We start from the raw sequence: 15742 nt of genomic DNA, 5'->3' as shown, positions 1-15742 counted from the left end.
AAGTCGGCGCAATGAGGTTCATCTTGGCTAATGAGCTGGATGCGGTGGCTCATACCTGTAATCCCAGCACTTTGGGAGGCCAAGGCAGGCTGATCACCTGAGGTCAGGAGTTCAAGACCAGCCTGGCCACAATGGTGAAACCTCGTCTCTACTAAACATACAAAAATTAGCTGGGCGTGGTGGCCTGCGCCTGTAGTTACTGCCACTTGGCTAAGGCAGGAGGATCGCTTGAACCTGGGAGGCGGAGGTTGCAGTGAACTGAGATTGCACTACTGCACTCCAGCCTGGGTAACAGAGTGAGACCCTGTCTCAAAAAAACAAAAACAAAAACATCTTAGATAATGAGCAAGAACTCCATTCTGAAATGTGTTTCTATTTTCTTCCTCCCAAGACTCCATCAGAATGGCAGTGAAGGAATATTAAAATTTTTCCATTTTGCTCTATCCAGTTGGCCCAATCTGAAGGGTAGCATCTGAGAGGTGGACCAGAGAGTTCAACACATTTCTAGGAGGTGTCAGGCAGGTGGAGTGGCCAGGCAGAGGAAGCCCTGGCCAAGAATTCAGGCAGAAAGAGCTTAGCCAAGGAGGGCTCTGGTGAGCCCTGCAGAACCCGGAAAGGCTCAGGACTGAGAAAGGCAGAGGCAGCAGCAGTCAGGTTAGTTGAAAGTCAGTATAATAAAAACAGACAAGCCCCTTCAGGGCCTCTATGCACAGGCTGCCATCTGCAAGCTGTCCCTCTTCTGCCCACAGGCACATCTATCAAAGGAGAGGAAGTTAACAGAGAGCAGATCAGCCATCTCTTCTTACTAGAGCCCCAAAATTATTTATTTATTTATTTATTTATTTATTTTTGAGACAGAGTCTTGCTCTGTCACCCAGGCTGGAGTGCAGTGGCACAATCTTGGCTTACTGCAATCTCCGCCTCCTGGGTTCAAGCAATTCTCCTGCCTCAGCCTCCTGAGTAGCTGGGATTATAGGCACCTGCCACCACGCCTGGCTATTTTTTGTATTTTTAGTAGAGACGGGGTTTCACCATGTTGGCCAGGCTAGTCTCGAACTCCTGACCTCGTGATCCGCCTGCCTCAGACTCCCAAAGTGGTGGGATTACAGGCATGAGCCACTGCACCCAGCCCAAAATTATTTTTTAAAAAACAACCAAATAGGCCAGGCACAGAGGCTCACGCCTATAATCCCAGTACTTTGGGAGGCTGAGGCAGGAAGATCACTTGAGACCAGGAGTTTGAGAGCAGCCTGGGCAACATAGTGAGACCTGGTCTCTACAAAAAATACAAAAAATAGCCAGGCACGGTGGGGTGTGCCTGTGGTTCCAGCTACTCAGGAGGCTGAGGCAGGAAGGTCGCTTGAGCCCAGGATGTTAAGGCTGCAGTGAGCTGTGATGGCACCAGCACTGCACTCAGCCTGGGCAAATGAGGGAGACCCTGTCTCAAAAGAAAAAAAAGGCGGGGTGTGGTGTCTCGCACCTATAATACCAGAACTTTGGGAGGCCAACTCAGGAGCATCGCTTGAGCTCAGGAGTTTGAGACCAGCCTGGGCAACATGGCAAAACCCGTCTCCACAAAAAATTTAAAAATCAGCTGAGCAGTCCCAGCCACTTGGTAGGTTGAGTTGGGAGGATCACCTGAGCCCAGGATGTCAAGGCTGCAGTGAGCCATGATTGCGCCATTGCACTCCAGCCTGGATGACAGAGTGATACCCTGTCTCAAAAAAAAAAAAAAAAAGAAAGAAAGAAAAAGAAATGAGCTCTGCAGAGCTTGCAAGAGACTGAGTACTTGGGGGCAGCAGGAAGCAGGAGTGAGGCAGAGAGCTGAAAACTGGGGCAGCTACAAGTTTCTCTACAAAAGGGTGGAACACCCAGGTCCTCTCCAAGCCCCACACAGCCTGGCTACCTGCCCGCTCCCAGCTGCAGGAGACGAGAGATGGAGTCAAGCTCCAAGACTGAGGACCTGAGTCAAAGCTGCAGGCTGGGAGAAGGAGCAGGGGAGGAAAGCAGGAGAAAAGGTAAGGCTGGGGGCCTGGGCTCTGAAAGCTCGGTTCCTTCCTGCTGTCTGTTCCCAGGAAATCTACATGCAGGCGTACCCTGGCTCAGGCACATCCTCCTCCCCAGGCAGGAGACCGGAGGAGTCATCTCTAGAGAAACCAGCCACACTGGAATAGACGGCCCCGAACAGTAACATCTGGGGCCTCAGTGAAGAGGCTCACTTGCCACCCGATCCCTTTACAGCAAAGGCCAGCAGGTGAGAGACCCACCCCTGTGATGTCTTCCATGGAAACAGGAGGAGGCAAAGATGTTGCCTAAGGAGCTGCTCTTTCACCGGCTCTCCTGTGCTCCTGTGCTCTTTCCTGCCTAATGCTTCTGCAGCTACCCGCTCCTGTCCATCTGGGCATCCACACTTCTACGGTCTGATCTTCGAATGGCAGTTTGGGACTCTGGCCTGGGTAACCTAGGAAGATCACACAGACCCTGTTCAGAACCCATGAAGTGGGTTTGGCTTGGTGAGTTTCCATCTCCTTAGTCGTTTGTTCTCGAAGCCATAGCCCAGGTGCACAGCAGCGGCAGTTTGCCTTTGTCTCTGTTTGCTGGTTTGCATGAAACGGGAGGAAGCAGTGAGCTGGCCCTGTCCCCTCTATGCTGGAGTTTATTCAGACCCCTTCAGCCCACAGCAGCTGAACTCTCAGCCCACAGCAGCTGAACTCTCAGCCCGATTGCCAGGCCCCACATGCAACAAGCCCACAGCTTCATTCTCGTCCCACGTTTTGCGCTTTTGCTGTGTTTCTGGCGTGTGGAATTCTTTATCTTGTTTTTGAACCAGTTCTTTTGTTTTTTTCTCTTCTTGTAGTTTGTTTCTTTATTTGGAGCAGAGACATGATCAATTCACGAATTCACTGTGCTATTTTGACAGAACCCCATGTTTTGAATTCAAATCATTTTTTTAACACCAAAAGAACAAACACAGCTAGTAGAGTAGTTAATTCTATGTTTGGGGCAAGAGAACTAAAGATGGGAATAGAGTATCTTGTAAGCCAGTGGTCCCCAACCTTTTTGGCACCAGGGACCGGTTGGTTTCATGGAAGACAATTTTTCCGCAGACTGGGATGGGGGTATGGTTTCAGGACGAAACTGTTCCACCTCAGATCATCAGGCATTAGATTCTTATAAGGGGTGTGCAACCTAGATCCCACGCACGCGCAATTCACAATTGGGTTCATGCTCCCATATGAGAATCTAACAAGGCTGCTAATCTGACAGGAGGCAGAGCTCAGGTGGTAATGTGAGCAACGGGGAGCAGCTGTAAACATAGATGGAGTTTCGCTCACTCAACTGCTGCTCACCTGCTGTGCAGGCCAGTTCCTAACAGGCCACGGACCCACACTGGTCTGTGGCTCAGGGGTTGGGGACCCCTGTGGTAGACCATCAAATATACTGAGGAAAATAGCACCGGAGTCCAACCAAAGAGACCAAAATTATAGCAAGCATCAAAAAGAAAACCATGATCACAAAGGACTTGAATAGACAATTCTCCAAACAAGATAAACATTTGACCAGTGAGTACATGAAAAGATGCCCAACGTCGCTAGAGAAATGCGAGCCAAAACCATAATGAGATATCACCTCACACCCATTAGGAGAGCTCCTATTAAAAATAAAAACAAGAAAAGAGCAAATGTTGGTGAGGATGTGGAGAAACTGAAATCCTTGTGCATTGTTGGTGAGAATGTAAAATGGTACCGCTAATGTAGAAAACACTATGGAAGTTCCTCAAAAAATTACAAATAGAATGACGCTGGCTGTGGTGGCTCACACCTGTAATCCCAACACTTTGAGAGGCTGAGGCAGGAGGATCGCTTGAAACCAGGAGTTCGAGACCAGTCTAGGCAACATAGCAAGAACCCATCTCTACAAAAAATAAAAAGTCAGGCATGGTAGCATCACATCTGTAGTCCCAGCTACTCAGGAGGCTGAGGAAGGAGGATCACTTGAGCCCAGGAGTTCAAGGCTGCAGTGAGTTATGATCATACCACTGCACTCCAGCCTGAGTGACAGTGTGAAACTCTGTTTCTAAAAAATAAACATAAAAAATAGAATTATCGGCCGGGCCTGGTGGCTCATGCCTGTAATCCCAGCACTTTGGGAGGCTGAGGTGGGCGGATCACAAGGTCAAGAGATCGAGACCATCTGGGCCAACACGGTGAAACCCCATCTGTACTAAAAATACAAAAATTAGCTGGGTGTGGTGGTGCGCACCTGTAGTCCCAGCTACTCGGGAGGCTGAGGCAGGAGAATTGCTTGAACCCAGGAGGCAGAGGTTGCAGTGAGCCAATATCGCACCACTGCACTCCAGCCTGGTGACAAGAGTGAGACTCCGTCTTAAAAAAACAAAAAAAAAATAGAATTACCATATGATCCAGACATTTCTTTTTTTTTTTTGAGACAGAGTTTCACTCTTGTTGCTCAGGCTGGAGTGGAGTGGTACGATCTTAGCTCCTCTGCCTTCTGGGTTCAAAGCGATTCTCCTGCCTCAGCCTCCTGAGTAGCTGGGATTACAAGCACCTGCCATCACACCCGGCTAATTTTTGTATGTTTAGTAGTGATGGGATTTCACCATGTTGGCCAGGCTGGTCTCGAACTCCTGGCCCCAGGTATCCACTCGCCTTGGCCTCCTAAAGTGGTGGGATTAGAGGCGTGAGCCAATGCACCCAGACTAGAAATTTCACTTCTGAGTATATCCCCAAAAGAACTGAAAGCAAGGTCTCGGGGGTATTTGTCCATCTGTGTTCACAGCAGCACTATCCACAATGGCTAAAACATGGAAGTAACACAAGTGTCCACCGAGGGATGAATGGAGAAGAAAAAAAGATACAACAGAATATTCTTCAGCCTTAAAAAGGAAATTCTGACCCATGGATGAACCTTGAGGATGAACACAGTTAAAAGATGTCAGCACTAGTGGCACTTGGGGACTCCAGCCCAGCTCCTGTCACAAGCAACTGGCCACCAGGTCTGGACCCACATCCTTTGCTCTTGGCCTACTGAGGTCATTCAGTTTTGCTCATCTCCCACAACCTGGAAACCCAAGGGGGCAGGCTGTGCAGTTCATCCTGGAAGAATAATAGAAGAGCAGCTGTCGTGCATGGAAAGATCGTGCAATGGGTCAAGTATTTAATTAATTATTTTTTGAGACAGGGCCTTGATCTGTTACCCAGGCTGGAGTGCAGTGGCACGATCATGGCTCATTGCAGTCTTGAACTTCTAGGCTGAAGCGATCCTTTCACCTCAGCCTCCCGGGAAACTGGGACTATAGGCACATACCACTCTACCTGGCTAATTTTTTGATTTTTGGTAGAGACGGGGTCTCCCTAAGTTGCCCAGGCTGGTCTTGAACTCCTGGGCTCAAGCGATCCTCCCACCTTGGCCTCCCAGTGTTGGGATTACAGGCATGAACCACCATGCCAGTCTGGGTCAAGTATTTTATATTCATTACTTGAGTTTCATAACAACCCTATAAAGTAGGCATCACTGTCCATTTTAAAACAAGTAAACAGAGGCCTAGGAAAGGTAACCACCCAAGGTCATATACACCAAGAAGAGGCAATGCTGGCATTCAGACCCAGGCCAGTAAACCCAAAGCCCCATGCCCTTGACCCACCACAACAATCTGGGATTCTGAGGGGCTTGAGTCAGGTGACACCCCAGATCTAAGCATCTGAAGGTCCCTAACTGTGGAGCCTTTCATGAGAACAAGCCACTGGAGGGTAAGCACACGTCGTTCTTCTCAAGGGAGGGTGTACTAAAGGAGCCTCATCTCACTCCCCCTGTGCCATGGAGGCCACACCAGGTGAGCACCCTTGGGAGGGAGACGCATAGCCTGACTGGGGTGCTAATGGGTCCCAGCACTGGGTTCTCCACATGAACAGTTGTGTGAATCCAGGAGGCTCAGATCACGTGCCACAGCGCCACCTACTGGCCTGTGAACAACAACATCGTCCTGTTGTAAAGTCGGCAAACAATCACTTAAAATTTTTCAGGCTGGGCGCGGTGGCTCACGCCTGTAATCCCAGCACTTTGGGAGGCTGAGGTGGGCAGATCATAAGGTCAGGAGATCGAGACCATCCTGGCCAACATGGTGAAACCCCGTATCTACTAAAAATACAAAAAATTAGCTGGGCGTGGTGGCGTGTGCCTGTAATCCCAGCTATTCGGGAGGCTGAGGCGGGAGAATCCCTTGAACCAGGGAGTCAGAGGTTGCAGTGAGCCGAGATCACGCCACTACACTCCAGCCTGGTGACAAAGCAAGACTCTATCTCAAAAAGAAAAAAAATCAAACATTTAAAATCCTTAAATCTTTTTTTCTTTTTGAGACAGAGTTTCACTCTTGTTGCCCAGGCTGGAGTGCAATGGCATGATCTCGGCTCACTGCAACCTCCACCTCCCGAGTTCAAGCGATTGTCCTGCCTCAGCCTCCCGCGAAGCTGGGATTATAGGCATGCGCTATCACGCCTAATTTTGTATTTTTAGTAGAGACAAGGTTTCTCCATGTTGCTCAGGCTGGTCTCGAATTCCCAACCTCAGATGATCCACCCGCCTCGGCATTCCAAAGTGCTGGGATTACAGGTGTGAGCCACCGCACCTGGCCTAAAATCCTTAAATCTTAAAAGACAATTTTAAAGATTTTGCCCTCCACTTTTTGCCCATTCATTTAATCATCTGTTAAACACCAAACACCACGTGAGGTGTTGGAGTTTGGGAGAATTCGAGTCTTTCTCAGAGGGACTTACAGAACGAGCAGGGCAGATAACCAAATAAAGACACATCAGAAACGGGTGTGTGAGGACCCCAAAGGGGCCATTCTCTTGGGGAAGGAAAGGCTCCACTGTGGGATGATGGTGGTCTTGGGCTGAGCTTTTGAAACACAGGAGGGGCCAGGCGCCGTGGCTCACGCCTGTAATCCCAGCACTTTGGGAGGCTGAGGTGGGTGGATCACCTGAGGTCAGGAGTTCGAGACCAGCCTGACCAATGACCACCATAGTGAAACCTCGTCTCTACTAAAAATACAAAATTAGCCAGGCATGGTGGCGCATGCCTGTTATCCCAGCTACTCAGGAGGCTGAGGCAGAATTGCTTGAACCTGGGAGGCGGAGGTTGTGGTGAGCCGAGATCTTGCCACTGCACTCCAGCAGCCTAAGCAAGAAGAACGAAACTCCGTCTCAATCAATCAATCAAATGAAAGACAGGAGGTCTCTGTCAGGACAACTTGGGGGAGTGGGGGTTCATGTGATCCTCAATTCGCGACTTTCCACAAGCACAGGGGAAGGCTGCCAGGATGCATTTTAGTGAGCAAATATGGGAGTGGGAAACCTCAGTGTGACTGGAAAGCAGGATTCGAGGTGAGATCCAGCTGTGGATGGGGAGCACGCACTCGGCTGCAGGACCCACATCACACGCAGTGCAGGCCGGAGCCCTGGGGCAGCGTGGCCTGCCACACCCTGGAGACCCTGGCTGGCCAGGCTATGGACTGAGAGCTTTGTCTCACGACAAAGGGGAGTCCCTTGAGGGTTTCAAGGCAGTGAGTAAAGTGACCTCCCCTGTTTTAAAAAGACAACCCTGCAGAGGGAGGGGGGATGACATGAGAAGCAGGAAAATCAGTAAGAGATTGTTCTCGAAGTCAGGGCTGACAACCCTCTCTGCCACAGCAGCAGTGGTGGGGACAGTGAGGTCCGAACAGAGGAGAGGCACTGAGGAGACAGCCCTGTGAGGCTGGGTAATGAGCAGGAGGTGGAGGGAGAGGCGAGTGGGGAGACCAGGTGAGTCCCAGGTTTCTGGCGTGGTTGACTATTCCTGGAACTGGAATAGAAGGGGCTGATTTAGAAGACAAGATGAAGAGATTGTTGTAAACATGTTAACCTATGAGATTCTCAAAAGTACAAATACTTAAAAAAAAAAAAAAAAAACTACTCAAAAATTACCTGGGGCCAGGCACAGTGGCACACGCCTGTAATCCCAGCACTTTGGGAGGCTGAGGTGTGTGGACCACTTGAGGTCAGGAGTTGGAGACAAGCCTGGGCAACATGGTGAAGCCCCATCTGTACTAAAAATACAAAAATTAGCCAGGCGTGGTGGCGTGCACCTGTAATCCCAGCTACTTGGGAGGCTGAAGAAGGACAATCACTTGAACCTGGGAGGCGAAGGTTGCAGTGAACTGAGATTATGCCACTACACTCCACCCTAGGTGACAGAGTGAGACTCTGTCTCAATTAAAAAAAAAATTGTGAAGTGAAAAAAAAAACAGGATGAAGAATAGCAGTATGATTCCATTTCTGTTTTTAAAAAGGGGGCTTGGCTGGGTATGATGGCTCACACCTATAATCCCAGCACTTTGGGAGGACAAGGTGGGTGTATCACCTGAGGTCAGGAGTTTGACACCAGCCTGAGCAACATGGCAAAACCTGTCTCTACACAAAAATACAAAAATTAGCCAGGCATGGTGGCACATGCCTACAGTCCCAGCTACTCGGGAGGCGGAGGTGGGAGGGTGGCTTGAGCCCAAGAGGTCGAGGCTGCAGTGAGCCACGGTCATGCCATTGCACTCCACCCTGGACTAAAGAGTGAGACCCTGTCTCAAAAAAAAAAAAATTCATTATGAATTTGCTTGCAATATGCATACAAATCTGAAATGACATATAAAAGTAATACTAATATTATTGGTGACAGTTGGTGAGAACAGATGAGATGGTGCCAAATACTTTTTAAATGTATCACCTATTCAAAAAAACTCATATAACTTAGTTAAAAATGGTCAAATCTCTTCAATACAGCCTACCTCAGTTCCCAAGGCCCAATCAGATACAGCTCTCCAAACCTGCCAGTGCTGGTGAATGCACTGCTGGGAGCACTGGCACCCCACAGTGGGGGAGGGGAGCGGAGGGGGCCCTCTCACCTCTATGGGGATGTAGAGCATGAATCCTGGCTCTCCTGTGTGCGTCATGCTCATCACCCAGATCCCATTTGCATAGCCCACGCTCATCTCCTGCAGGGACAAAGGCAGCAGTCAGCCTGGGCACTCACGTTGCTTGTCAAGGGAGGGACGCCTGGGGAAACCTTTCATTAGCGCTGCACCCTCTGTTTACTGTTGAGGGAGACAGATGTCAAGGCAAGAATTTCATCCCGAAAGTGGTTAACTTCCAGGTCCTGAGGCACCGAGAATGGAGAACTGCCTATGTGACATCTCTGCTTGCTACTGTTACCATCTCAGGAGTTTTAGCCAAGCTGATGGTAGAGAGTGGAGGAAAGTACTTGACAAGCACAAAATATTCCTCTTTGCCAGGTCCTTGTGTTAGTCGAGGGTAGCAGGCACAATGATGACAAGGCGAGTGTCTTCTCTGGGGGAATCGGCAGACAAACCCTGGCCACCTGCCATACAAAAGATGATGCCCGATGCCCACAGACATAATTAATCTGCTATCCTGGGGTCAAAGATGGGCTTCTGATTCTCAGAACATGTTACATAGCAGCTCAGTTCCCTAACGGCGGCCACTGACGCAATCACTGTTCCTATAAAGGAAAGTGGAAAGTCCTGGACAGCACCGAAGTGAACCGCTTCCACAGGAGGCTGACAGGATGCAGCACTCGCCAGGTGTTGAGTGTATGGGTCACTCCTCCAAGCAGCAGAGCAAACGCTGGGAGGGGTCCACTGATAGCTAACAGTGGAGAGTTTTCTGTTGCTTTCACTTTGCCTCGGAGAAGGAGGAAAACTGTGAAACAATTTGTACATGGATCCCACTTTGGGTGAACTTCAAAGAGTCTCCATCAGTAACCGCCTGGAAGTTGCTCGTTACAGGTGGCCAAGATGTCTGTCCATTTGGCCCTCTCTAATCAGCAGCTTCCTGGGGAGGATTCCGTTGTCATTGCTTTCATTCGGTTACAGTTTGTTTCACTCAGCTGTGGTTGCCACTTATAGGAAAGAAAATTATGTAGGAAGTTCAGAGATTCACCTACGCCATTTCTTCCCTGAAGATGCCACAGACACAGAAGTTACTCTGTGTACAGAAAAGAGGCCACACTGCACGGAGAGAAGGGACCTAACTTCGAAAGGCATTTTTGTGTCATAATCCTGTAACTTCAAATTTTAATCCAGTGCTACAGAAACCAAAAAGCATACAGACTTTACATTTAGAGAAGCTAAATCCACTTCAAAGATATCGTAATGCTTATTAAATAAAGAAAGCTTGGAGTGTAAAAAATAAACAAATAAGGCCGGGCGCAGTGGCTCACACCTGTAATCCCAGCACTTTGGGAGGCTGAGGTGGGTGGTTCACCTGAGGTCAGGAGTTCAAGACCAGCCTGGCCAACATGGTGAAACCCTGTCTCTACTAAAAATACAAAAAGTTAGCTGGGCATGGTGGCGGGCGCTTGTAATCCCAGCTACTCGGGAGGCTGAAACAGGAGAATCGCCTGAACCCGGGAAGTGGAGGTTGCAGTGAGCCGAGATCGCACCATTGCACGCCAGTCTGTGCAACAAGAGTGAAACTCTGTCTCAAAATAAATAAATAAATAAATAAATATACTCAGTCCCTTCTTTCCTAATGAAGGGCAGCACTTTTTTTTTTTTTTTTTTTTTTGAGACAGAGTCTTGCTCTGTCACCAGCCTGGAGTGCAATGGTGCAATCTCGGCTCACTGCAACATCTGCCTCCCAGGTTCAAGTCATTCTCCTGCCTCAGCCTCCCGAGTAGCTGGGACCACAGGCATGCGCCACCACACCCGGCTAATTTTCGTATTTTTATATTTATTTATAAATATAAGATGTAATCCCAAAGTGCTGGGATTACAGGTGTGAGCCACTGCACCTGGCCAGCACACTCTTTTATTTGAGACAGAGTCTCACTGTGTCACCCAGGTGGAGTGCAGTGGCGTGTTCTCGGCTCACTGCAACCTCTGCCTCCAGAGTTCAAGCGATTCCTGTGCCTCAGCCTCCCAAGTAGCTGGGATTATAGGTGCGTGAGACCATACCCAGCTAATTTTTGTATTTTTAACAGAGACAGGGTCTCACCATGTTGGCCAGGCTGGTCTCAAACTCCTGACTTTGGGTGATCCACCTGCCTCGGCCTCCCAAAGTGCTAGGATTACAGGCATGTGCCACCTCACCCAGCCAAGACACTCTTTGTGGGTGTTAACACCATAGTAAGGATATGTACCTGCCACCGCTATGAAAGACACATTCTCTGCCCATTTAAGAAACAGAACTTTATCAGCACTCACCTTGCAAAAGAGGCTTGGGAAGTGGTCTGGAGTCATAGGGGCATAGGACAACTCAGACAGCACATCCGCAGCTCGAGGGCCAATCAGATTGAGGGCTAAATGGAAAAGAACAAGAGATGTCCAGCTCTCCTTCTGAACAGCTGAGCCAATGGGAAAGGTCTACTGTAGACTTGCTCAGCTATAGCCAGGCCTGGGTGCAGAGACCAGGAATATGTCCCTTTGCTTAGACACTCCAAGGATGGATGCTAAGCACCCCGATTCTGGCGAATACACCTCTGCCAACAGGGCCTGCTGAACGCAGCAGGGCTGGCCATAACCACCCCACACAATTCCTGTACTCCTCCTTTTCCCAGCAAGGCTATGTGATGGAAGAAGCCCCAACCCCAAATCAGTACCCGATGGAGATCTGCCCAACCAAAAACTATACAGACTTTAAATTCAGAGAAGCTAAATCCACTTCAAACATATCCTAATGCTTACTAGATAAGGAAAGCATTATTCTGGACACCAGTGTTTGTGACATCAGCTTGTGCTAATTACATGTCATCCATCCTAAGACAAGCTAGAACATGACTTTTGTTCAGTAACATTCTGTAGTATCCCAATCCAGGAGCAGGACGTATATCATATTTGCTACTACAAGGAATTGAGAATGAGAGCCTGGGAGAGCAAACGCTGGTGGGGCCAAGGGGCAAGATCAGTTAGGTGGGAAGGTGGGAGGGGTTAAGCCAAGACTGCTGAGGTTCAGAAAATCAGGCAACCAAGTCATCCTTAAAAATTAGGTACTCACTGGGGCTGGGCGTGGTGGCTCATGCCTGTAATCCCAGCACTTTGGGAGGCCGAAGCAGGTGGATCACGAGGTCAAGAGTTCAAGACCAGCCTGGCCAACATGGTGAAACCCCATCTCTACTAAAAATACAGAAATTAGCCCGGCGTGGTGGCGGGCGCCTGTAATCCCAGCTACTTGGTAGGCTGAGGCAGAAGAATCACTTGAACCCAGGAGGTGGAGGTGCAATGGCATGATCTTGGCTCACTGCAACCTCTGCCTCCCAGATTCAAGCGATTCTCCTGCTTCAGCCTCATGAGTAGCTGGGACTACAGGCATGCACCACCATGTCCAGCTAATTTTTGTATTTTTAGTAGAGATGGGGTTTCACCATGTTGGCCAGGCTGGTCTCGAACTCCTGACCTCATGATCCGCCCGCCTCAGCCTCCCAAAGTGCTGGGATTACAGGTGTAAGCCACTGTGTCCAGCCCTCAATTTTCTTTTCTTTTTTTTTTTGAGATGGAGTCTCACTCGCCTAGGCTGGAGTGCAGTGGTGCGATCTGGGCTCACTGCAACCTCTGCCTCCCGGGTTCAAGTGATTCTCCTGCCTTAGCCTCCCAAGTAGTTGGGATTACAGGCGTGTGCCACCACGCCCAGCTAATTTTTGTATTTCTAGTAGAGACGGGGTTTCACCATATAGTCCAGGTTGGTCTCGAACTCCTGACCTAGTGATCCTCCCACCTCGGCCTCCAAAGTGCTGGGATTTCAGGTGTCAGCCACCGCATCCCCTAGAGATCAATTTTCTATGACCAGAGAGCCTCTTTTATGCTAACTCTAACGTTCATTTTTGAGAGTCAAATGTAAAGAAGGCAAACGTGGACACATCTGCATCTGCTGGCCTTTTCGACCTGGCAGAGCCCGAACCCCCGTACCTGTGTACTTCCAGGTGACGTCCTCCAGGAGCAGGTTGCTGTCTTTCGGCATGTGTTTCTTAAGCCAGGCCCAGCAGTGGACCTGCTGGTCGGTTGGAGAGATCATGAAGAAACTGAAAAGTGAGACCCCAAAATAATCAAAACCAGGTAGCAGCAAAAGGATCAGGAAGCAATCAAATCTTATTTGGTTTCAAAGCAATGAGGCAAATACTAGGAAACGATTTCTTAGCTTTCACAGAAGGCCAGTAGCACCATTCTAGGATACACCACCTAATAACAAAACAGAATTCTGGCTTCCTGTTAATGCCAAGAAATTATACAGATTTACTAACGTTAAGACATCGGCTGGGCACAGTGGCTCACGCCTGTAATCCCAGCACTTTGGAGGCCAAGGTGGGCAGATTGCTTGAGCTCAGGTGTTCAAGATCAGCCTGGGCAATGTGGCAAAACCCTATCTCTACAAAATATACAAAAACTGGCTGGGTGTGGTGGCGTGTACCTGTGGTCCCAGCTACCTGGAAAGCTGAGGTGGGAGGATCACTTGAGCCCAGGAGGTCGAGGCTGCAGGGATCCATGATTGCAACACTGCACTCCAGCCTGGGTAACAAAGTGAGACCCTGTCTCAAAAAAAAGAAAAAAGACAAGGCATCTTCTCCCAGTAGGGTACATAATCTGGTGGGCTTTTTTTTCTTTTCCTCCTGGTGATTTCTTTTGTTTAGGACTGCTAATAAACTGGCTTTGATTTCATGTAATGATTCTTAGTCCCTGGGATTTATGGTTCCTGGAGAAGCGCCTGAGAGCCTCTGCTACAGTACCCCTGAGGAATCAACATGTTGGAGGGAGCAGAGCGGGACGGCAGCTCATCTCACCTGCGCTTGTTCAGTCGTGCTATGCTGCAGTCATTTTCATATCCTCCACCCTCGTTGAGCATGCCAGTATGCACAATGTGGCCCACAGGCACATCCAGGTCATTGGAGAAGAGGTACTGTAGAACTTCTAATGCCTGATCCCCAGTGGACTGCAGGGTTAGGGAATGAAACAGAGAGAGTGAGCGTGAGAGCACCTGGCTGGGCCACATGGCCCCACCAGCAATGAACCTCATTGAGAAAATTCAATCAGCCAATTCCCATGTGACAACATTTGCAGACCTACTCCACTGCAAGAAGCTCCAGGGAACGCTAGCTATTGATTCTTATGATAAACAGGCCTCTCTAGCAAATTAAAAACCTGAAACAAGGAGCTAAAATTTCAGAAAAATGTCACAATACAGATGAAACACTAAAATATACCAGAATTCTTAAGAAATCAGTGTTTTGTTTTTGTTTTGTTTTTTTTTTTTTTTGAGATGGAGTCTCACTGTTGCCCAGGCTGAGTGCAGTGGCGCAATCTCAGCTCACTGCAACCTCCACCTCATGAGTTCATGCGATTCTCCTGCCTCCCGAGTAGCTGGGATTACAAGTGCCCACCACCATGCCTGGTTAATTTTTTGTATTTTTGGTAGAGATGGTTTCGCCATGTTGGCCAGGCTGGTCTTGAACTCCTGATCTCAGGTGATCTACCCGTCTCGGCCTCCCAAACTGCTGGGATTACAGGCATGAGCCACCACTCCTGGCCTTAATTTTTGTATTTTTAGTAGAAACGGGGTTTCACCATCTTGGCCAGGCTGCTCTGGAACTCCTGACCTCAGGTGATCCACGCCCCCTTGGCCTCCCAAAGTGCTGGGAATACAGGCATGACCCACTGCACCCAGTCAGGAATCAGTTTTGAAGATGAAAAACAAAAGGCATTCAATAAATATGCAAAGTTTCCTAATCTATTACTTTGGTTCCCAAATACTTACTGTTATCTCAAACTTTGTGAAAGAGGACATGTCAATGACACACACAGCTTCCTTACAGCACTTGACTTCAGACTCCACGATGTCAAACCAATCTGGCTTATAGAAAGTCTTGCTCTGCTCCAATGCCAGGAGGTCTACGGAATGGAAAAATCACAAGGCCCTGTAGAGTTTAGTGTAGTCCACGTGGTTCTTTTTCTTCTGTGAACACATTCTAGCCTATGCATTTGAAAATACGTTTTATTAATTCCCAGGACAAAAAAAAAAAAAGGAGCAAAAATGAGAATGTGACTTCTTACCCTTGTCAGGGGGAACAAAGTACTTTGGCCTCTCAAATCCATGTTTCTCCATCCACCTGGCTCCCTGTGCATCCAGCCGGTCGTAGAGAGGAGAGGTGCGTAACTGCCTACCGGTCTGGAAGTCCCAGCGGGGAACCTTCAGATCATACATCAAAGCTAGAAAAGACACGAGTAGTCTATCAAAGCCCAAGACACAGATTCTAGACCTGAGTAGCCAATATCCACTAGACTCTGGAGTTGTTTCTATTCAAAAGAGCTTTCCAGGCTAACGTAGTTTGTTTTTTTTTTTTAAGACGGAGTTTTGCTCTTGTTGTCCAGGCTGGAGTGCAGTGGCACAATCTTGGCTTATTGCAACCTCCGCCTCCTGGGTTTAAGCGATTCTCCTGCCTCAGCCTCCCGAGTAGCTGGGATTACAGGCACGTGCCACCGTGCCACACTAATTTTTGTATTTTTAGTAGAGACAGGGTTTCTCCATGTTGGTCAGGCTGGTCTCAAACTCCTGACCTCAGGTGATCTGCCCGCCCCGGCCTCCCGAAGTGCTGGGATTACAGGCGTGAGCCACTCTGCCCGGCCCAATTTCCAGGCTAATGTAGTCTAATTTTCAAAATTACCCAGTGTATCAGGCATGCTCCAGAA

General features: G+C 48.8%; 1 protein-coding gene across 13 annotated transcripts in view; it reads right to left on the bottom strand.

Moving 5' to 3' along the window:
* Nucleotides 1–15742, bottom strand: part of LOC103783443 (pyruvate dehydrogenase phosphatase regulatory subunit, mitochondrial-like) — a 62849-nt gene that overhangs the window by 18257 nt on the left and 28850 nt on the right. For 4 of the 13 annotated variants that reach the window (XM_063597717.1, XM_063597713.1, XM_063597712.1 and 1 more), the window contains 6 exons: nt 15107–15262; nt 14811–14944; nt 13840–13988; nt 12971–13083; nt 11273–11367; nt 8954–9043 (listed from right to left, as the gene is read on the bottom strand). In XM_063597717.1, the coding sequence (XP_063453787.1) occupies nt 8954–9043; nt 11273–11367; nt 12971–13083; nt 13840–13988; nt 14811–14944; nt 15107–15262 (737 nt within the window). Of the gene's footprint in view, nt 1–55; nt 7861–8953; nt 9044–9332; nt 9967–11272; nt 11368–12970; nt 13084–13839; nt 13989–14810; nt 14945–15106; nt 15263–15742 lie in introns of those variants that run through there. The other 9 variants (XM_063597720.1, XM_063597716.1, XM_063597719.1 and 6 more) reach the window with 5 other exon arrangements.

The sequence above is a fragment of the Pan paniscus genome, chromosome 18 (genome assembly GCF_029289425.2).
Source record: "Pan paniscus chromosome 18, NHGRI_mPanPan1-v2.0_pri, whole genome shotgun sequence".
In the NCBI taxonomy this organism is placed as follows: Eukaryota; Metazoa; Chordata; class Mammalia; order Primates; family Hominidae; genus Pan; species Pan paniscus.
This window is presented reverse-complemented; position numbering and strand designations above follow the sequence as displayed.